General features: G+C 35.1%; 1 protein-coding gene and 1 long non-coding RNA gene across 3 annotated transcripts; one reads left to right on the top strand and one right to left on the bottom strand.

The window, feature by feature from the left end:
* The first annotated feature begins 8,527 nt into the window (after positions 1-8,527).
* On the top strand, positions 8,528-11,700 carry LOC114321281 (uncharacterized). Its single transcript, XR_003650220.2, has 2 exons — positions 8,528-8,935; positions 11,419-11,700. It is a non-coding gene; the product is annotated as an uncharacterized LOC114321281 (long non-coding RNA).
* Positions 11,701-12,290: 590 nt separating this feature from the next.
* On the bottom strand, positions 12,291-22,967 carry LOC114321278 (mitochondrial adenine nucleotide transporter ADNT1). Of its 2 annotated transcripts, none has more exons than XM_028268461.2 (8): positions 22,387-22,967; positions 19,774-19,822; positions 17,615-17,778; positions 16,242-16,279; positions 15,869-15,978; positions 15,622-15,735; positions 14,458-14,802; positions 12,291-12,701 (listed from the first exon to the last, which is right to left on the bottom strand). In XM_028268461.2, exons 1-8 carry the CDS (start codon positions 22,542-22,544, stop codon positions 12,618-12,620), a joined length of 1,062 nt encoding a protein of 353 aa, XP_028124262.2. In that variant the 5' UTR covers positions 22,545-22,967; the 3' UTR covers positions 12,291-12,617. The 2 variants fall into 2 exon arrangements, with proteins under 2 accessions (XP_028124262.2, XP_028124261.2); XM_028268460.2 differs by having other exon boundaries at positions 15,869-15,981.
* Positions 22,968-23,203: the final 236 nt, after the last annotated feature.

The raw sequence follows: 23,203 nt of genomic DNA on the forward strand, positions 1-23,203 counted from the left end.
AGTCTTCTCCCAATCTAAGACTCTTGTCCATATCCAAGTTGAGTTCCCTCTTCATCCTAGGACTCTTGTTCTTTATCCGCTTATCTCGGATCTCGATATCTTCGGAAATAACCTCGGTCTTGCCGAGACCACCTCGGCGTCATGACCAGGACACGTGGCACCTCGGCTGACATGTCGGCGTTACCTTGCCACGTGTTGGTATTCAGAAAATATATCCCCACAACTGCCCCCTAGGTTCTATTACCTCGGCATTCTGAGGTGATGGAACCTACACTGTTCGCTCATCTGTGTCCCTTTGTCCGAGATCAAACTTGCCGACCTCAAAGTTCCCTGGACCTTACTGTCTATTTGTGTCAAGTATCAAGCTTCATGCTTTCCAAGCTGCTTGAAATCGCACCTCCTAGCCGAGATTTTGGTTCCATTAATTCGTAAACTCCAAGAGCTTTGCAACTGCTTCACTCACACTCTCTGGTGAGTTCCTGATTTCCAATCATCTATTTGTCTCCGGCGATTTTCATATCGGCGTTCATTTCACTTGGTAGGTTCATAAACTCTTTACTTGCTATTAAGCTCAATCTTTCATAACTCTTCTGATTTACTTTGAATCTGTTTATTTGCCATCTGTGGCCTTTTGTTCTCGTCTGTTTTTTGATTTCTTATTACTAAAATGCCTGGAACTGTTCTTTGTCATATCCGCTTTCTGTTGCTAGCATGATGTCTGGTTCATTACTTTCTTGTTCTCCACATACTTACTTAGTGCCTGTGTACTTAGCTTTATTCATGAACTTTGTTGTCTTCTTGACTATTTCTCTTTTCTCATTTAATCCTCTGGCTTCTTCTCTTTCTAGCTCTTTTGCTTAAATCTGTCATTTGTTCCAAGCTTTCAAGCTTCTGCAACTGTCTTCGTTTCTCTCCTCCGGTGAAGCTTTATGTCATTCTGTCATTGTTGTCAGACTTCGGCAAATCTCATTCCGGCTTCCCTCTTTCTGGTAAGCCACTGTTCCTCCTGGTTTTATTTCTTGTTGCTTTCCAAGAAGCTCTGCTTCATTGTTTAATCACCATTGTTGTTTTACCCGTTATTTCCAAATCATCTTCTTGAATACACACTGTTCACACATCTGTTGATTTCCACCACTGTTCTTGGCTTGACACACTTGCGCAATCTTTTTGTCTTGATTTCTTGGTAGCCTCATCACCATTCTTGTTTATGAATTACATTCTTGTTTATGTTTTCTGTGTCTTTTTCCAGATTCTTGCTTTCAATCTTTGCCTTCAAACTCTGAGGTGCCAATCGCCAAGAAGAGCTTTGATCAAACTCTTCAGGAGGTTGATGCTGAGTTCGTGGCTGAGAAGGCTGCTGAGAAGTTCTTTCCAACTGTCTTCTAGGGGTGAGACACAACCTACCGCTGATGCTGAGTAGTTTGCTTCCTTCTTGAAATTGATGTCGAGGTAGCGGTAGAGAAGCTCCTCCAACTGTCTGCCGAGGTTGAACCATTGTCGTCCGTCGAAGCAGATTAGTCCGACGTTCTTGCTTTCAGTCCCTAGTTCTTTAAGGTCTTCATTTTTGTACTTGCCAACCTTCTCAGCTCTTAACAAGCTAGTTGGTCATCTCGGTTGATCATATCTCGGAAACGTCTTTCAGTGTTTATCTCGGCTATATCAAATTTGTAAATTGCTACAAATTTCAACAAGTGGTAGACTTCATAATCTTCGGTTAACTCATTTTGTAATTTGCTCAAAAGTTTCAACAAGTGTTAACATTCCTTGCTTCTTAATTATCATTCCTTCCCCCTACACCTTCTCCCTGCCCCCTAATGTGAACGTAAGTTGTACTTAGGATCACATTAGGGAAGTGGGCTTCGTGCTGTAGTCACAGACCTGATGTGTTCTTCTTTCGCCGATGTATTAAAACTTCTGGTATTTAATTCACCCCCTTTAGACCCTCTTTCTCTTGGCCTTTGCAAACTATCATCGCTGTTTCTTGAAGCATTTATTCTTTTCACAATTCTGGTCACCACTTCTGGCGTGCACTTAGTGGTTCTAATCAAAACGACGTTTGACTCCGGCGAATCTTTTGCTGACATTTAGCTTTGTGCACTCTTTAACTTGTAAATTCTCTCAGAATTTCCACAAGTGTTAAACATCATTTCGGTTTAACTTCGGTCAAGTATCATCTCAGTTTAACTTCAGTTAAACATCACCTCAGTTTAACTTCGGTTAGACATCATCTCGGCTTAACTTCGGTTAAGCATCATCTCAGTTTTTGAAGTTTTTCCTTTTTTTGTCGCTTGTACTTTTGTACATTTTTGTTCTTTAGATAATGTAAGCTCTACATATGGCCGATGTGCCTCTTTGTTCTTGAATGTCTAATTCAACTTTCCTTCTCTGAATGAAGCGCTCTTCGTCGCCCGCCTGGACGAGGATTTTCTTCAGTGTCTTTTCACTCTTTTTTGGCTGGCTCCTTGTCGACATCATCTAGGACCTCCATGTCCTCGTCTTCAATCTCTGCCTTCCTTGGTTCCCGAATGTTGTAGGTAGTTTTCATTGCTGCCATGGAGCAATTCATTACCTGCAGTTGGTCTCCTCTGACTTCTTCAATCCCATGTTCTGTGGGGAACCGCAATAGTTGATGCAACGTTGAGGGAACTGCCCCCATTGCATGCAACCATGGCCTTCCCAAGATGATGTTGTAAGGTGAAGGCGTGTCAATCACGATGAATTCTGTTTTGATCTTCTTCTAACTGCTCTTGCATGATTCCATCTTTGTGCAATCTTCTCGGGGTTACATACCTCGGGTATAAAAACTTTTACTTCGGCAAGATACTGACCTGCAAACTTTTCATAATTTCTAACAAGTGTGAAACATATACTACTCAATGTCAACTTTGTAAACTTTTTCTCAAGTTTCAACAAGTGTTTAAACAGTGATCTCAGTCTAGCCTACTTGTAAATTGCTACAAATTTCAACAAGGATGTTAAACAAGTGTTAAACAATAATCTATTTGTAAATTGCTACGAATCTCGACAAGTGTTTAAACAACATACTTAGCTTTTTCCTCAACCTGTAAATTGCTACAAATTTCAACAAGTGTTAATCATATACCGTAAATTTTTCTCAAGTTATAACAATGATCTACTTGTAAATTGCTACAAATTTCAACAAGTGTTTAAACAATATACTTAGCTTTTTCCTCAACCTGTAAATTGCTGCAAATTTCAACAGATGATCATATGTCGGCTTAACATTATCTTGTAAATTGCTACAAATTTCAACAAGTGTTAAGCATCTTCTTTGGTTGGATCAACCTGTAGATTGCTATAGGTGTGCAAACTATAACCTCGGCTTCACTTCGACTTGTAAATTGCTACAAATTTCAACAAGTGAAGAGAAACAGTAATCTCGGCTTAACTTCAACTTGCAAATTGCTAAAAATTTCAACAAGTGAAGATAAGGAATCAGCTTAATTCTAACTTGTAAATTGCTACAAATTTCAACAAGTGAATTAAGGAATAATCTCGGCTTAACTTCGACTTGTAAATTGCTACAAATTTCAACAAGTAAAGATAAGGAATCAGCTTAATTCCAACTTGTAAATTGCTACAAATTTCAACAAGTGAATTAAGGAATAATCTCGGCTTAACTTCGACTTGTAAATTGCTACAAATTTCAACAAGTGAAGATAAGGAATCAGCTTAATTCTAACTTGTAAATTGCTACAAATTTCAACAAGTGAATTAAGGAATAATCTCGGCTTAACTTCGACTTGTAAATTGCTACAAATTTCAACGAGTGAAGATAAGGAATCAGCTTAATTCCAACTTGTAAATTGCTACAAATTTCAACAAGTGAAGAAAAAGAATCAGCTTAATTCTAACTTGTAAATTGCTACAAATTTCAACAAGTGAATTAAGGAATAATCTCGGCTTAACTTCGACTTGTAAATTGCTACAAATTTCAACAAGTGAAGATAAGGAATCAGCTTAATTCCAACTTGTAAATTGCTACAAATTTCAACAAGTGAATTAAGGAATAATCTTGGTTTAACTTCGACTTGTAAATTGCTCCAAATTTCAACAAGTGAAGATAAGGAACTAGCTTAATTCCAACTTGTAAATTGCTACAAATTTCAACAAGTGAATTAAGGAATAATCTCGGTTTAACTTCGACTTGTAAATTGCTCCAAATTTCAACAAGTGAAGATAAGGAACTATCTCAGCTTAACTTCAAGCATCATCTCGGCTTAACTTCGGTTAAGCATTGTCTCGGTTTAACTTCGGTTAAACATCATCTGGGCTTAACTTCGGTTAAGCATCATCTCGGCTTAACTTCGGTTAAGCATTGTCTCGGTTTAACTTCGGTTAAACATCATCTGGGCTTAACTTCGGTTAAGCATCATCTCGGCTTAACTTCGGTTAAGCATTGTCTCGGTTTAACTTCGGTTAAACATCATCTGGGCTTAACTTCGGTTAAGCATCATTTCGGCTTAACTTCGGTTAAGTATCATCTCGGCTTAACTTCGGTTAAGCATCATATTGGTTTAACCAACTTGTAAATTGCTACAAATTTCAATAAGTGGTAAACGCATTCTTCTTCTCTCTGCCCTTCCAGTGTGAACTTAAAATCCACTTGGGTTCTCATCATACATATAGCTTCGACCTTGTCGCCGAGGTTTAATTCAAGCCGAGGTTGTCGGCCTTGGTTTCTCTATTGATCTTACTTGGTTCCAACCTGAGTTTGATTTTCGGCCTCGCATCGGCGAGCCGTTTCTCTTTTCTTGTTCCGACGCCTTTGTTCCCGGCATATCCTCCTCGGCCCTAGCATACTTCTCAATTCTGGCCAACTTTAGTCTGATCTTGTGTGTTTCCTTTTTATTTTCTGGGATCTGAGATCTGCTCATTGTGCTCTTCTCTTCTCGGACTCAGGTGCCGAGATCTTATCTTCCGGAATCTTGGATTTGCTCACTCAAGTTGAGCTCTTCTTTTCTCGGACCTACTCATCTAGGCTGAGATCGCGTCTTCTGGGATCTGGGATCCGGGATTTGCTCACTCAGGTTGAGCTCTCGTCTTCTCGGGCCTACTTGTCTAGGCTGAGATCATGTCTTCTCGGATCCGGGATCCAAGATCTGGAATCCGGGATCTGCTCACTCAGGATGAGTTCTTCTATACTTGAATGTTATCTCCTTGGGAGCGCTCATGCCCTCTGTCTTTGCATCTCTTCTGGAAGGGTCTTCGTTCTTCCGCAGGTATCTATCCTTCCATACCTGAAGGTCATCTTCGTTGCTTCGATCTGTTGTTTTTGGTGTGTCACCTTCCTGGCCGGCGTCTTTCACTCCGTGACTCTGGTCACGAGTTTCTGTGTTGCGTTTGTCCCCTTCAACGTCGAGGTTGATAGATCTCTCATTCCCAGTAGGAGCGTTGTCTCCAGTCTGATCCTTCTGTTCGTCATTGGCCATCTATTCTTCTTTCTTTCCCACAGACGGCGCCAAATTGTGTGGGTGCTTTTCCGACCACACTGCCCCCTTAGTAACCAGCTGGAGAGCACTGGCAGAATAGATGACACCTGACTGACCTGCAACAGAAATATAAGAATCCTGCGGTGGTTTCGACCACCCAGGGGCACTCCGACGATCAAGTCAGTATATCTCTCAAAGATAAATCAAGTACTAAACTCACAAGCTTGAGTATCAAAAGCATATCTTAGACCCATGGGGGTGCCTCTCTTTTATAGCCAATACAATCCTAGTTCCAAAAGGAGCCTGGCCCTAATGGATTTAGGATTACTGCTAATCTGGGACTCCCAGTGGGATTAGGATAAACTCTCTAAAAATCTTATCTTTACCCAAACTGAAGTCTTCTCCCAATCTAGGACTCTTGTCCATATCCAAGTTGCGTTCCCTCTTCATCCTAGGACTCTTGTCCTTTATCCGCTTATCTCGGATCCCGATATCTTCGGAAATAACCTCGGCCTTGCCGAGACCACCTCGGCGTCATGACCAGGACACGTGGCACTTCGGCTGACATGTCGGCGTCACCTTGCCACGTGTTGGTATTCAGAAAATATATCCCCACAATATATACATTTAGAAGTACTATAATAAATATAATTTTTCACAGAAATAGAGAGTCATAGCCCCCATATTCTTCACATAGTTCCATCCCCACGTAGCAGAGGAGCTCCAAAAGGATTGATAACATGATAGACATTTTGTCTCGTTTTCTTTTGATTAGTTATATTTGGAAAGCTTAGACAAACTGTTTTCATGATTGGAGAGTGTCGGTAGAGTAAATATTAGACAGAATAATTAGATAAAATCATTGTTTTAAATTCTATTGACATGATTTTTTTAGACCAAAAAATACCTTATTTCGCAGTTGGGACCTTTTGAATATCATCTATTCTTCTATGACATAAAGGAATGATACTATTTTGGTGTTCCCTTCGAAATGATCTCTTGTCAATTTTTATAATTTCAAAAAATAAAAATAAATAAAAAAATTGATTTGTTTATAAAATTATGAAATAATATTAATTTCAATGTATATAATCATATTAATTTTTTGGGGAGCTGCTATGATGCACACTTCTACTATGTAAGATCTTATTATTACATGAAGCATTCTCTATGAAATAATATCTTATTATTTTAGATAAATTATACTAATTTCTAAGTAATTAAGAAATTATAATTAGTTTTGCAATTTTGATAAAATAGTATTGAACTCCCATGCAGTAGCAATAATTTCAATAGTGTTAGTAGAGGTGATAAAATTATTATATTATCTTTCAATATTTTGTATCTAAATATGAATAAATGTCCAATGACACAATTACCCTCCCCATAACCTATTGAGTTTATCTAATTATTCTCATTCTCTTAACGGTGTGTATTATTGAAGCATGAACATATGCTATTTGGATGCACGTGATATTTGGACATAAGAATAATAAAGTTAAATTAGGCATTACCAGTGGCGAAACCAAGAAATCAAGTTGGAGAGGGCATTTTATAATTTTAATTTTTTTGGGTGATTAATAATAAAATAATTATAATTTTATGAGCTAAATTTAAGCATAAAAATTTAATTATTTATTATTAATAGCAACTAATCAAAATTCTATAATAATGTGGAATAACTCGGACACAATAGTAATGTAAGTATGCAATTTTAGCAAAAAAAATTATAAATTAAAATTCTTAATTTTAGAAAATAGAAGCAAATCATTTATAGCACAAATCAGTATAAAATCTCTATAATTTTTATTTAATAGAAAAATATTAGAGAGATAGTATTGATTATAAAAATGTGTTTTGAATAGAAATTATTAGAAAATTCAGAATGTTATGTGGTGTTGATGACGTGGTTCTTTGGATATAAGAAATCACAACTAACACTAAGTGATTCATCTATTATCTTCCAATTACCTAACAATAATGAGTTACTATGTTTCATTTATGAAATTTGACACTATATTATGGATTTAGACCACCACATAAATAACATCACATGGCGCTCTAAGAGTACTAAATAAATTACATATTGTGTGTGAACAATACAATACAAATATATATATATATATATATTCAAAGCTGAGAGGGGGCACGTGACGCCCCTAACCCTTTAGTGGCTTCGCCACTGGACATTACGATATTATTTTCTATATGTTTGACTAGTGGTATGAACTAAAATGTTGTAAAAATTATAAAATTCTTTTTTTATTCGTGAGGTGTAGATGAGAAAGAAACACTCATGTTCGGTTCTGCAATAGAGATGGAATTTTAAAAGAACTAAAAACTATAACCCCAAAAGAACTAGATTCTGTAAAAAATATAGAGGAAGAACGAAGGGAATATTTTATCGAGGTAATCATATTTGTTTCAAAAAATATGCTCTTCGAGCACTTGAACCCGCCCGGATCACATTTAGACAAATAGAAGCAGGGTGGTGAGCAATGACATGAAATGCACCTCGTGGTGGGAAAATATGTGTACGTATATTTGCAGACAAACCAATGACAGTAAGACCTATAGAAACACGTATGTGTTCGGGAGGGAGTACGGAATAATATTGTCATTACTCAAGAGAAGTTAATATAATTTACTTTTAATTCATCATCAAATATAAGACATTAAGGTTGCCATTACATGTATTGGTTTTTTCATCTACTTAATTTTTTTTTTCACTTTTACAGGTAAAATTTTAGCATTTGAGGGGGGGGGGGGGGGGGGGGTTGGCGGCGGTGGTGGAAATTAAGAAGAAAAAAAAGGCTCAACAAACTTGATGGTCAAAACACAATTACTAGCCAACCATGTGCCTAATTTAGAGCAAACGATCTAGTGTACCATACACTTGTCACTCTACCTCTATTTGATGCACATAATTTCTTGATTATAATTAATTAACTATTATTGATAGTGTTTTTTTAGCACCAGCCATTGATTGGTTCAAGTAGAGGTCTAAATTTTCTTGTCCTCTTCTAGTTTTGATTATACTCTTAACAATATGAATATTCAAAATTTTCTTTTCTATCACTTTTCTTCACATCCAAAGGGATAGTCATTTTACAAAAGTTGGTGCTAAAAATTAAATGTATTTCTGTCATTTCCAAACCTGCCATGGAAACAAACCGAGAAAATAAGATGGAGGAGAGAGAAAATGAAAGAAAAGTAGGAGAGAATCAAGAGTGTGATGCTTGTTTGGAAACAAATACGTCTTTTCTAGCCGAGCTCAACCTCATTCTCCTTACTTCATTTTTCTCATTATCTGCAGAAGAATGTCTAGAATTTGAGGAGAGAGAAATAGAGGAGAATGACAAGTATCATGAAGAAAAGGACACCACATCAAGATTGCAGACTAGAAGAAGAGGAATAAATCATGAATTCAAGGGCGTAGAACGACGAGCAACAAGATTTCAAACAAAGATGAGAGATTGCAGGTATGGATTTTTTTTTTTTTGGATTGATTTTTTATTTTCTGCATAGATCACATAAAATAATTTTTGAAAAATAATAGTTTCAAGAACATATCCTCTACAATTTATTTAGGAGGACTTACGTGCGGTGGTGGAGCCAGGATTTTGGCTAAAAGGGGTACCTTTGAATTAAAATCTTTAACAAAAATCATAATTTAACTTAATTTTTATTTGATAGTAGAACTAAAAATTAGTGCGGTGCAAAAGTTATATTTAAATATAAGGTCAAGTTAACTAATTATTATCTTTATTGTTAATAATTTATTTTATATATGATGATCATCACGGTTTAAAAAATAATTACATATACCCTCATAAAACATGAAAACAAAATCATATTAAGATGCAAACACATAGAGAGAGATATAGTGAGGATAGAGAAAGAAATGAGAAAAAGATGAATAAATAAAATACAGAGACTATTTTTTTTCCGCTACAACGGAAAGAAATATACAGAGACTATTAAAAGACAAAGTTTGGCAAGATTTGGTTTTGGGTTTTTTTTGATTTTTTTCACTAAAAGACAGTTTTTGCAAAACAAAAAAAAAAAAAAAAAAACAAATCCAAAAAAAATATCACATCCAACTCCATAATCATTTCATTTTTTTTTTCTCACAAATATCCCATCCAACCACAAAAACACTTATCTTCCCAAATACTAAAATTTTTTTATCCAATAATATCTTACAACTAAAAAAATCTACATAAAAACCCACTTCCCAAACACCCATATATATTACTTGTTTTTTTCACTGTTTTGAATAATTGAATTACATGGCAATATATTATTAGTTGTCATTAATTGTGTAATAATTATGTGTTGTATAAGAGGTGATATAAAACAGCGACAAAATATCAGTGATATATAACATTTATCTACTATAAAACTTATAAGAATTTTTTTTTAGCATAATTAAACATTTAAAGTGATAAATTAAACTTTTTTTTTATAAAAAAAAGTAAAGAAAATAGTGATATAAAAATTTCAAGATATTACTTGGATTAAATTGAAATATATATTTTTACTAGAGGCAAAAAAATAATTTTCTAAAAGTTGAGGGGGGCACGTTACCCCTCTGGACCTCACATGCCTTTCCCCCTGCTTACTAAGTCTTAATAAATAAACTTATTGTTCAACAAATCCTATGATAATTAATAGCGTTTTTTCATAAAATGATAATTAATAGCATTTTTTTCATAAAATACTATTAAAAAAAGTCCCCAATTGTTAATTTTTAGCAACAGTTTGAAAATTGTCATAAAAAAGTCACTAATTCTATGTTTTAGCGATAGTTTAAAAAAATCATCACAAAAAAAATCACTAATTTTTAACTTTCAGTGACTATTTGAAAATTTTGTCACATTAAAATGTCACTAATTGTAAGTTTTAGCAACAATTAATAATAATCATGACAAAAAAAGTCACTAATTAAATTTTAATGACAAAAAAGCATAACAAAAAATTATTTTTAGCAATAATTTTATTAGGACTAACTTTCAATAAGACTTAATAGAAATTAAGTCGAACTCCGTTTGGAAAGTGGGTTGACTTTTTGGCTTTTTGATTTTTTTGATTATTTTAGCCTGGGCTAAAAAGTTTGGTTTGGGAAAGACTTTTTGGCTTTTTGGCTTTTTGACTTTTTTGACTTTTTTTGTGAGAGAAGAGTGTAATGATTATGCGTTGGATGTGATGTTTTATTTTTTGTGGCTAAAATAGTCTATTTTGTCTTTTGTGACTATTTTAGCTACAAACCAACTTGCCAAACAACACCATAGGGCTTACCTATTTATTATTTATTGTAAACCATATTGGCATATTTGCAATCATTTATTTTTGTGATAAAAAGCAATCATTTTGTTTGAAATGGATTAGTTGGCATATTAAGGTATTATTTTACTTAATTTTTTGATTTTTTTACAAAAAAATGTATAGAAAATAAAAGAAAGTGGTATAATTACTTATAATGACTTTTTAGATAAAAACTACACTCCCCAAAAGGATACAATATGTGACATGTGATTTTTTTGTGTTATTTATTTTTTATTACAACTTTCATTTAACTAATAATACCTAGGGTTTACCTCATAAAACTATTATGTTGTTTCAAAATATTTTTTCAATAAATACCTCTCCTCTTTGGTATCCTTTTCAAAAAAATTTAGACCTCTTTACATGTGTTTCTATTTTCTTCGTTTTCATTTATTGTTTTTGTTTTTTCTGATCTATTGGGGTGAAAAGTTTGAAAACAGTCAATTTCATTTTTGTGCTAAAATATCTTTTGAAAATTTCAGAATTTTTTGTTTCCTTCTAAAAACATACTTCGTAAACCTTCGCCAAACAAGTTTTATGTGTTTTTCAAAGAATAGAAAATGAATATACAACTGTTTTTGAAAAATTCCACCATTTTCATTTTTGTGTGAAAATAATTTTCGAATTTTTAATTCAGGCACTGCAGAAGAATGTGAGCAAGAAAAGAAAGGTAATCCAAGAAGATAAAGCAGCATCAACAGGCTATCTGAACAAAGAAGACCCAAAAGTGCTATGTACACTAACTTTTTATTATTCTTATAAATGTATAACTAGGTGATTGAGAATTGCAGTTTGTTAATCTGCAAGTGTTAATCACCACATTCATTGACCTTGTAAAAATTACTAGGGCATTTTTTGAGTGAACAAACCTACCTTCCACAAATATTTATAATGATTGGTATTTTGAAGTCTTTCATTATATTTGTTTCTAAAACGAGGACAAGTAAAAACAAAAACAAAAACAAAAACATAAAAGGTGTTGTTTATTTGATAATGTTGCCAGTTTCATGTTTCTGTCTATAAAACAACACGCAAAAAGCCTCTTTGTTTTTTTGTATACGTAAGTTCTGAAAATAAAAATAGAAAAACTTACTTGGTGAGTAACCGAAATTGGTGGTCAGTGTCATTAAAAATCACAGTGGCCAAGTGTCACAGGTGGTGACCGTATTATCTCCAGGGAGCCCGCCACAAGTGAAACGCTGCTTTTTTTTTTTTTTTTTTTTTTTTTTCTAAACAAAAATTTTGAAATTTTAGAGTCAAATTCCATTTTTGTTTTATAACAAAAATAATATACCAAACCAAACAAGTTTCTGCTTCCGGTATCCAAAAACGAAAAATAAAATGAAAAAATAAAAAAGAGAAGACGAAAACATTACCAAACAAAGCCAGAAAATGAGAACACAACCAAATATGCCCTATGACTTGATACCACCATTCAACGAACTTTCAACAGACTGAAAGTGAAAAGACGAATTTGCCATTAGAGAATCTGCATATTGTAGTCTGCTATTGAAAAATTATTTTTGCATTCTCCAATTAAAAAGTATCCCTCTGCCAAGCCTGCTTGACTTGAACAGCAAGGCAGGCAGGCGAATGCACACGTAGTGTCGTTCCTCACAAATGCTTATTATTACTGACAATAAAGCATGTTCAAAAGAAACATACACAGCTAAACAAGAGAGGGAGCAAAAATTATAACACCGGTACAAACAAATCTCTAAACTCCCTCTCCCTCTCTCACTATGAGACGAGACATGACTCCTGGTTTACAATGTCTCTCTCCCTTAGCTACAAAAATAGCGCAGCTGTTGAACAGAGATCAGAGTTTCCAGCCTGTTAGTCTGATATCCTTATCTCGACTCCAAGGATGTCCTTCACCTGCTCATACGTCACAAAAGCAATAGCGATGGATGGGACAACCTGAAAACAATCAAGTTAAGAGCATCATCAAAACGGGTTTATTTGCAGTTTTAATAGAGGTCACCTATTCTATTTAAGGATTAAACATTGCTAATCAACTCAAATTCAAGTATTTGGAAAACAGATTTCTGAATGATTAATCCAAAGAAAGTTAGTCACCCTCAACTCCTAGCCCACATGTTCTATCTAAGAGAACTTGTTTTAATCCTAAATCATCCAACTAATCCAATTTTGGCCCTGTAATATGTTTCCAGTGACACTCAGTATGTTGCCAGGCAAAAAAGTGAAATTCTACAAGACATTGACCCATAAAGGACAGTTATGCTATGATTGGATCATAAAGTCAGAGAGGTATTTGCTAATGGAAAGGAAAAGACGAGTGAAGAGAGAAGTGAATGAAATATAGCTCAAATCCGTGATTCAAACCCATGTTACATTACCTCGGGTATGGGTGTCCGGTGCTGCTGGTGTGTATGTAGAAGTCAAACCTGTCAAACCTCAAGTGTAACAGTATGCGGACTTGATAAAAAAAAGATTGTACTTTTATATATTTGATCTATCATGTGCTACGATGCATGGACACCGGACACAACATGGACACGCGGACATGCAAATTTTCAAAAAATCGACACGCTGGGAACACGTTTAATATATATAATTTTATTTATTTATTATATATCTAAAATTTTAAAAAAAAAAACATTGGTTCCTATAAAATTACAATAATAATAAAATTAATAAACACATTAATTAAATTTTTTTAATAAAATTGATTTTTTTCAAATAAAAATAATTTATTTTATAAATTTTAATAAAAACATGGATGTAAATAATAAATAAAAAAAAGAAAATAACGGAAAGAAAAGAGACCACATCAGGAAAAAAAAAAAGAAGAAAAAAAAAAAGAGAGGGGAGAGAGAATAAAAGGAAAGGGAGACAGAAAAGGGAGAAGGGAGGCAGAAGAGATAGAAAAGGGAGGAGAGACAAAAGAAACAAAATCAGAAGAGAAGAAGAAGACAAAAGATGAAGAGAAGAAGAAGAACAACAAAGAAGACCAAGTCAAAACAGGTTAGGGTTTCTTTCCTCTCTTCCCTCGATCTGTCTCTCTTTCCCTTGATCTGTCCCTCTCTTTCCTTTGATCTATCGCTCTTCCCTTTCTCTCCCTCTCTCTCTCCAGCAATTTTAGGGCTTCTTCAATCCACATCGTGCTTGTTTGAAACGTGCCACTGCGTGTCCGACTGGAAAAATTCCAAACAAAAAAAGGGACACGTAAGGGACAGTGTCGGACACGTGTCCACAGCTTGTCCGACGCATGTCTGTGTTCGACACTCGTACGCAGGCCTCAGGGACGTGTCCGTGCTTCATAGAGCATGCGAGATAAAATGTTATATGTAATATATAGTATCAAAAAGGAATTTTACTCATTTTGTAGCAATTATAAAACAATATATACATATAATGATAGTGTTGTCCAATAGAAAGTATCGTACATACATCACACACCCTTGTCCAAATGTCGGGTGTCAGATATGGGTATTTAATTTATTTTGAAGAGTCCAGCTAGCATAGATCCAAACACAGCTTAAAGAACATTAACCATATCACTTAGAGAGTAATCCAATGAAATAATGACAAATCCCAACATAAACCTCATTTTTAAAATTCCTATCTATCCACCATCTGCACCAGTCAGCACAGAGGAGGTCAAATGAAGATTGAATAAATGGCGGGTGAGAGGGTATGATATGAGACTGACCTTCACTGAATTGGGGACCAAACCCTTGTAAAGTGCTCTAAAACCCTCATGCCGAACAGTTTTCCTGAAAGCATCAATCATGCCTGTATATTCAAGTGGAACCTTGCTCCTCCCATCGCCTGTGACGACAGAAGCAGCATTACTCCATCCCACCATTTGCATTCTGCGACGAATGACATCAAGAGGGTAAGCAACAGTTTGGCCAACAGTGCCAGCAACAGCTCCACAGGCAAGCCGTGTGGTCACACTCAACTCAGTATCGTCAACAAGTCCAAAAGGTCTACTTTTAATCAACCAATCTTTTAAAGATTCATACACCGCGAAGTTGAGTCCCACATATGGAATCTGCAAATACCAAATCAGAGCATAAGGTCCATGCACATGGCTAACAAGATGACATGAATATTCCATTGTAAGCAAAGTTAATAGTCAGAAGAAATATGCAGCCTAAATGATGAGGACTCGTATAAGGATAATGTGTTTATTGATCTATTTAAGTAATTAGGATTATTGGGAATCTTATAGATAATGTTGGTGTGTTTTCTTTCTTTTCGGATCTATGTTACCTAGAATGCTGATCGTTTTGTTACAGGGAATAGGAATGGGAACGTGATATGCCACTTTCAATGAAAAACATAAAAAAATTATGGGATAGCTTTGGATCGCTAAATTTACTGTTTTGGAATGAAAGTGCATCATGTTTCGGAATGTGCTCCAAAATGTAAATTGCTAGGGTTTTAGTATTTTCTGGTAACACTGTTTCGGACTTGTCGTGGCTTTTGTGGTATGATTTGAATCCTATTCTATTTTGGTAGGATCAGTTTAGGAATATTTCCACGAAATTTTGGTGTAGTCTAGAGCCTAAAAACAGGCTCAATTCGTGTAAGACAAAATTAGTGTCCAGACAAACAAAATTCAGATTTGGTTGATCTCTCTCTCTCTCTCTCAATGTTCTCTTTCTGCTCCTATATCATTCCTATAATCTATGAAAACAAGATCTCTATATTTATTGGTCAATCACATGTTCCAAGAAAATCTCGCGGGCAGCATCTCTGTGAATGGGAGAAAGATGGGTTAAAAGTTGTGAATTTCCATACTCATACATGCAATCATCACAACTTTACAAAGCAGTTCCAGGATAGTTACAAGAAATATAGGACTTACAACACCAATGACAGAAGGAAGCCAGCCTTTATACAAAGCCCGTGGGCCTTCCTCTCGGAGCACAGTGGATAAAGCATGGAATATTCCTCTGTACTGATAAGGAGACTTCTCTGTCTGCAAAAGTCAAAGGAAATATGCAATTATTCCAATGGAAACACACCATGAGAAGCTACCCAATATTCACAAAGAAAACCTTCAACACTCCCAAGTTCCAAAGAGATAAGCATCCTTGAGGAGCAAAAAATACCTGCACAGTCAGTCTGCCACGAACCATGTCCATGGGGTATGTTGCGGACATGGCAATTATTCCAGCACAGGCTCCAGCTCCAAGGCGTAATACAGGAGTGAGCTGAGCATCTTCTGCAATCGAATAATGAAGGCAATGTATCAGACAGTCCGCATATTCTTTGTAAATTGCCATTTATGATAATATTTCAACAAATCAAAGAAAATGCAGAACACATTACTGTTAATTTGAATTCCAATTGTTTAAAACCAAAATAACAACTGGCCTCTTACAATATCCACAAACTAATAAATGACAAGTCAAATCTACATAAATGAGTTTCTGGCCCCACAAGAAAGACAACAATAAAACAGAAAGCAAAACATGGGCATACCATTGCCAGTTTGCTGCTGGTATAAAGCTAAGATACCCCTGTTGCAGTATAACAAGGAACTGTCAGCAGAGAGAATATATACTGAATGAATAGTTGAAAAGTATGGTGAGAAATGTGAGAAAAATAAAATTATAATTTCTGTAAGCCTCTAATGTGGTTTTTATAAGACCCACAAAAAGTATTTGTAAGTTCTGCTGCAATGACATCACCCACAAATACCTTTGTCCATGCATTCCAAAATACAAATTTGAACCAAATTAACAAGTGAACCAAAAGAATTCATTAAATGTTTATCCTATTTGCAGAAGTTCACCAGTGTTTTGAACCACATGAGATGCAACGAAAGATACCCCCGCCTCCAGTATGCTTAAAAAGGCAGAACAGTAATGTTCCTGGTCTTATTATGCATATAGTAACATAAAGTTCTTCATGCTTCCTGAGACCAAATTAAAATTCTTGGCCTCCTTAACAGCTTGCTTACACATGCGTTGGCAACAAAGATTCTTTGTTTCTATTCATTTTTTCCTATACTTCTTGCAGATGTTGCCTGAGGTTTTATCATGCTGATTGTGGATTTCAATAGTTTGCAGGGCAAACTTTGTACATTCTTCTCTTTTGGTTCATTCCTTTTGGAATGGGTATTAGATAATCACCGCATAATGAGTTAAAGATACCCATGTTTCAGAGGTACTTCAATCCTGCACTCGCCACATTTCTATGTGCCACTAGAATCATGTCTTGAGCTCTGGTATGGAAAGAAAATAGAATGAAATTCCCACCCCTAACCTTCCACACCAGCAAAACAAACGTGCCACGAAGGCATCAATAAGGGGAGAAGATAATGGTAACGACTAAACAATTTTATAGATGCCTCAGATTCCAAAATCTATTTAATATAGAATTTACCATTCCCTCTCGGTTCGCCTTCTCACCAAACTACTAATTTCCAATGCAAAGAAGTGATCAATTCAAACCATCTTTTCTCTCCTCATAAGTATTAGACAAACTTTGCACTGCAACTAATTTAGTAATAGTAGGTTGCTGCACATAACCTAGATAGCTAATACGCAGAAAAGTTAGCCCAGTAAATCAATAGAAGACTTGAATATAGCCATTTAGCATGAATACATACATACATATATACACACACATAAAACTCATCAAAGCCAAAACCAAAAAAATTAAATTCATTAAACAAAACATGTTCCACAAACACAGTAAGTACCATTTAAAATTAAATTTTGGAATCTCTTGTCAAATTAAAAATGAAAAAAAAAAGAAAAATTCAAAACCAAAGAAGAACATCCAACACTAGAAATCCAATCAATGCGCTTTTATATTTGTGAAGCAACCGGAAGTAGAAACCATCATACTTAGAAGCTTGCTCATAGCTGAAGAACTTGACTGCTGAATTTGGAACAATACGCGCACAATTAGTACCATTGCCTTTAAATAATCCTCTGAAGCCCTCAGTTCTCCATATATACTTCAGGCCTTGAACAGTACCATTGTACTTTATGTTATGCGGGTTTTGTACCTGCACATTACAAGAATTAATTAAAGCAAAAAATATAGTAAGTACATGTGTATAAAACAATGTTTGGAATGCATACATACAAATAAAAATTGTCAATAGTCTTGTCATACATAAAATGTGATCCTTCAAAAGAAAAATGAAGTACAATTTAAATTTCAAAATCATTTAAAATGTAATTCCTGCATCTGATGAGCCAAGAAGCACATGTGCACAGAGAGAGTATGCATCTCTGTGATACAAAGGCATTTGTGATAAACTCAAGGTAGTACCAACTTATTGAATCTGAAGGGACTCGTTTAAGACAGTTTGTCTATGATAATCAAAAACCAATTACTGCATTGTCATGGATGTGCAACATTAACCGTACCAAAAGAAATGTATTTAGGAAAAATAAAATTTAAAAATATTGATGCTGATGGAAACAAAATGAAAACTTATAATTTGTAAAATAATATGGCTCTAGATAAATGTTGAATAGTATACCAAACCAAACCAAACCTAAGTCTCATCAAATGGAGTCGGCTGTATAAATCCTTCTTCTCCGCTCGTCTCTATCCAAAGCCATTTTATTAGTCAAATTAAGAAGATTCATATCTCTATTTACTATACTAGTCCACGTCAATCTAAATCTACCCTTTCCCCTAACATTACTATCTACCATCACTGTATCGTATCTCTTCACTATTGTCTCTATTGGTTTTTGTTGTATATAACCAAACCATCTCAATCTATTCTCTCTCAATTTATCATCTATTAGTACTACTCCTAGTCATTCTCGAATATACTCATTCTTAACTCTGTCTTTTCAAGTTTTGCCACACATCCACCTTAGCACCCTCATCTTAGCAACACTCATCTTATTTACATGTTGTTTCTTAGTTGCCCAACATTCCGTCCCATACAACATTGCTGGTCTAATAGCCGTTTTATAGAACTTCCCTTTTAGTCTAATGGATACTCGTTTATCGCACAGTACCCCAGATGCACTCCCCCACTTAAGTCACCCCGCCTTAATTCTATGGACCACATCCGCACCAATCCTCCCAGTCGTTGAGATAATCGATCCTAAATAACAAAAATGTTCACTCTTAGGTAGTTGTTGATTCTCAATCTTCACTTCTCCTCTGCTTCCATTGTGACTGTTACTAAAATTACATTTCATATACTCAGTCTTAGTTCTGCTTATCCTAAATCCTTTAGATTCAAGTGTTTTTTTCCAAATCTCCAACTTAGTATTAACTCCTTCTCTAATCTCATCCATTAACACGATATCATCTGCAAAATGCATACACTATGGCACATCATCCTAAATATTACGTGTCAACTCATTTATAACTAAAGCGAAAAGATAAAGACTTAAGGTTGATCCTTGGTGTAACCCTACAGTAATTGGAAATTTACTCATCTCTCTAGCAGGCGATCTAATAGTAGTCACTACACCTTCATACATATCTCTAATCACATTAATGTAACCTTTTGTCACCCTTTTCTTCTCTAACAGATTATATCTCGAGACACTCTATCATATACTTTCTCAAGATCGGTAAAAATCATATAAATGTCTCTTTTCTTTTCTCTATACTTTTCTATTACTCTCCTCAAAAGATAGATCACTTCCATTGTTGACCTACCAGGCATAAACCCAAATTGATTTGAGACAGAATGGCTAAAACAAGTCTGTCTTTCATGCAAAATTTCTCGAGGTTTGTTCACCTTAACACTCAAAATGCAACAATCAGGGAGATATCACTCTACTACTCTTGAGTATAAAACCACCAAACAGAGATATCACTTTACTATTGTCAAGTGAAGTGAAGCATTCTCAATAACATCACTATCAGTGTACACTACTGCATAGTTTAATTTGTTTTCATATGGTGGAATGGAAAATACAAGACTATACCAAAGCTTTGACCATGAGTATGCATGAGCATAGGTGTTCAACAGAAAAAGGAAATGAAAATCTTTAAAAGGGCTTTGGGTGGGGGGAATCACCTGAAGCAATATTTTCAACCGTTCCAATGGAGCTACAGCAGTGCGTGACCTACAATACACATGTAGAAAATAAATGGCGGATTAACGTGGCAAAACCGCAAAGACAAAACCTATTAACTAGAAACCATGAAATGTACAATCAACTTCTTAAAGCTCAAGATAAGAATTTTTCCAATATTCTACCAAGCCCAAAACTCCAATCAAAGATCAAAACTTTCCTGAGCACATGCAAAGTGAAGGTGGCAATGTCACATAGCATTCCTAACCTCTCAGGTTACGAGAGGTTTGTTTCATATTTTGTTGTGACAAAGGCTCTTGGTCATGGTCTAGGCCTTTATTGACGTTACCCTTGAAGCTAGAGGTATATTCCTTTCATGTGTTTGTTGGAGTCTTGTGCACTCTTTATAGGTACGTTTCTTGAGCAAAACATGCATCTTCCAATAGAAATTATGTAGTCAATTTTCAGCTTCCTCAATTAAGTGCCAAACAGAGGTCAAGACAATCTTTTCAGCAACCACAGGAAGTAAAAAATCCACATCCAGTTCAGTCCTCATTCGATGGGGATCTTGGAGAAGTAGATTGGGTACAAACCTAACTGTTGGCATAATTTAACCTAAGGAAATCTATAATTTACAACACAAACCACGAATGAGATCATAAATATGCAACAACACACCCAGAAAACAACCCCAACATAAATTGGCAAAAAGAATAGCCAACCAGCTTTAACCACAATATATATGTATTACACAACCATGAATCGACCTTCTAGTTTTTCAAGGGGAAAAATATATCCAGATTAATTATTCTAAAAAACATCAGAAAGAAGCAAACTCTATGCCTATTTTGCTTTTCTTTCTTTTTTCTTTTTCTCTTTTGCAAAGAAAGTAGCCAAGGAACGATGATTGTATTTCTCTGAGTCTTGACTCTTATACCTTACTAATGATCAACAGATATGAAGCCTTGTGCTCTGTTTGGTTGCTTAAAAACTAATAAAAGCAAACATATATCTATACTATCTTCTATCTATCTATACTATCTTCTATCTACACTATACTATACTATACTACACTATACATCGATAAAGCAAATGTTGGAATTGGTGTTGATGTCACAGATTTCTATTTCCGATAATACCTCAACGGCAGTTACCTTTTGTAATCGCAAAAATTCTTCTCTAACCACGCATCCACAAACTAATGAATTCTGTAACTGCACACCCATATGGGTCTACCCCTAGTGTATGTCTGTCTATCTATCTTTTATACTATTATAAAGTGAAAGATGCTGGTGGTATTGACACATTTGTGTATCATATTTTTGATTTTCCTAAAATATCCCTATATTTGGTGTTTTGTAAAAATTATGTGAAGAGGAGGAAGGGCCTCGAACCCATGACTATGGGTTTAATAAAAGAAGTTCTTACTACTTGACCAACACATACAATATGTGCATTTTCTTTGTTATCATTCATGTAATATTATTTTCTTCGAGTTGCACACGCATCGTGTGTACAAACCGCTATTATATATATATATATATATATAGGATTTAGAAAGTTTTGAAATTTCCTTAACAGCAAGTCATCATTTTTCCTCTATAAGCTGAACATGGTGTGGGTACACAACTATGTGAGATATTTAGTAGAAATTTTAATAATTCTTTGGGATTCTTCAACATTTTCCTTACTCTAGTGCCTATGAAGCACGGGTGTGGGTATAAATACGGGTACGGGTACGTTAATATGGCAAGATCTAAAAAAAATAGAATACAGATACGGCTGGGGTATGCCGATAAATTTTTTATTTTTTATAATTTATAATTTGAAATTCAATCTACAAATCAAAGTTCAATATCAAAACTAAAAGGAAAAATTACAAAACCAAAAAAAAAAATCATAATTCAACAATAACAATATCAAAATAAAGTCTATAAGCTATTTTAATACCATTAAATAGAAAAAATTACAAAACAAAGCTTTATTTCAAAAGCAAACTAAGCAAAATTAAAAAACTTGACGCTTTAATTTTCACTTTTATCAACTTCATCATTGAATAATACATCTTACATCTCTAGCACATCAAGTAAATAATAACTCTCTAATACATTAAAGGTATCTCCACCAATGTTCCATAATTTGGTATACGGATGCACCCATGAAGTATCCATGGAGTACCCAATTGCCAAAGCATGTATAAAAAGTATCCGATACGAATTTCAAATACTGATATACATGCAGTTTTATAGGTACGAGCACCAATACCCGGAATACATGCAATCTTATCGGTATTAGAACCAGTACCCAGTAAGTACCCAATACGATTATGGCAACATTCCAGGATTACCCATGCTTATATATTTTTTTCATCCTTATGTCTGCACTTTGTTTATGTTTATTTGTGGTTTAAGTATTGAAAAATTCTTTGCAAATGCAGATTCAGATTAGCGTTATGAAATCTCTTTTATGTTGTTTCAATTACACTCCATCCCTAAATTTCCTCATTAACCACGCAGATCACCAAACAATTCATTTCCCCTGTGAGAAATAAAAAATTTAGTATAAAAATAAAAAATAAAAACAAAAACAAAAACAAAAACAAAATAAAAGCTCACAGTCCTCCGGCGACTCCTCCGGCAACGAGAGACTTGCAGATACTAAGAACAGCAAAACTCGGAGCCCCAACCCCTTCTCTCGCGAGCTTAGCTTCTTCAGCCAGATTTACGATCGTCGAAACCGCAGATTCCCCGCTCTTCACGTCCTCCGAAGCCATCAATAAACCTTCCAAAGAAGCTCAGTCAGTCAGTCAAGTCAAACGCCGGAACACTGCTTCGAAGATCGAGGTCGATCAAGCTTTTCCGGCGACCGATCGGCGATTATGGAAGAGCAAGACTCTGCATTTTTCTCTCTCTTCTCTCCTCTGAAGGTCGCCGGGGGCGGTGGAGGCGGCGGTGAGAAAGAGGTTGCGACGATCAAATGCGGCGCAAATTCTGAGTGAGTGAGTGAGTGAGTGAGTGGCTTTGAGTTGAGTGATCGCGCTCGTTGGTGTGTGTGTGTGTGGAGCCGAACTTAAGTTTAAGCTTGATTAAAATTTTTTGTTCTTTTAAACGGGCCGAGCTTCCAAAAAAGAGGTGATGGGCATGCGATTTCCAATCAGAACTAGAGAGTCGACACAATCAAATTAGCAGCTACCCAGGCTGACTTGATCCAGCCCATATATAGACATTTTTTATCCAGCCCAGGCAAAATTAAAAGGAGAATTCTACATGCACTTTTAATTATGTTATTTTATTTTTTAATATAATGAATTTTTTTTTAACTATAATATTATTTTGAAATTTTTAATTATGTCTTATGTAGTGTTTGGTTATGAATTTTTTTTATTATTTAAATTATAACTCAAAAAGTATAGAATTATGTCATTTTCTTCTT

The sequence above is a fragment of the Camellia sinensis genome, chromosome 5 (assembly GCF_055761805.1).
Source record: "Camellia sinensis isolate YWXY chromosome 5, ASM5576180v1, whole genome shotgun sequence".
In the NCBI taxonomy this organism is placed as follows: Eukaryota; Viridiplantae; Streptophyta; class Magnoliopsida; order Ericales; family Theaceae; genus Camellia; species Camellia sinensis.

Bases quoted from the DNA above. Each gene is read 5' to 3' on its own strand.
- LOC114321278 (XM_028268460.2), bottom strand. From the start codon at position 22,544: ATGGCTTCGGAGGACGTGAAGAGCGGGGAATCTGCGGTTTCGACGATC. The intron at 15,982-16,241 runs GTATGCCCATGT...ATTCGATTGCAG, and splicing joins CCAGCAGCAAACTGGCAATG to AAGATGCTCAGCTCACTCCT. The intron at 15,736-15,868 runs GTATTTTTTGCT...TGACTTTTGCAG, and splicing joins GTGGCAGACTGACTGTGCAG to ACAGAGAAGTCTCCTTATCA.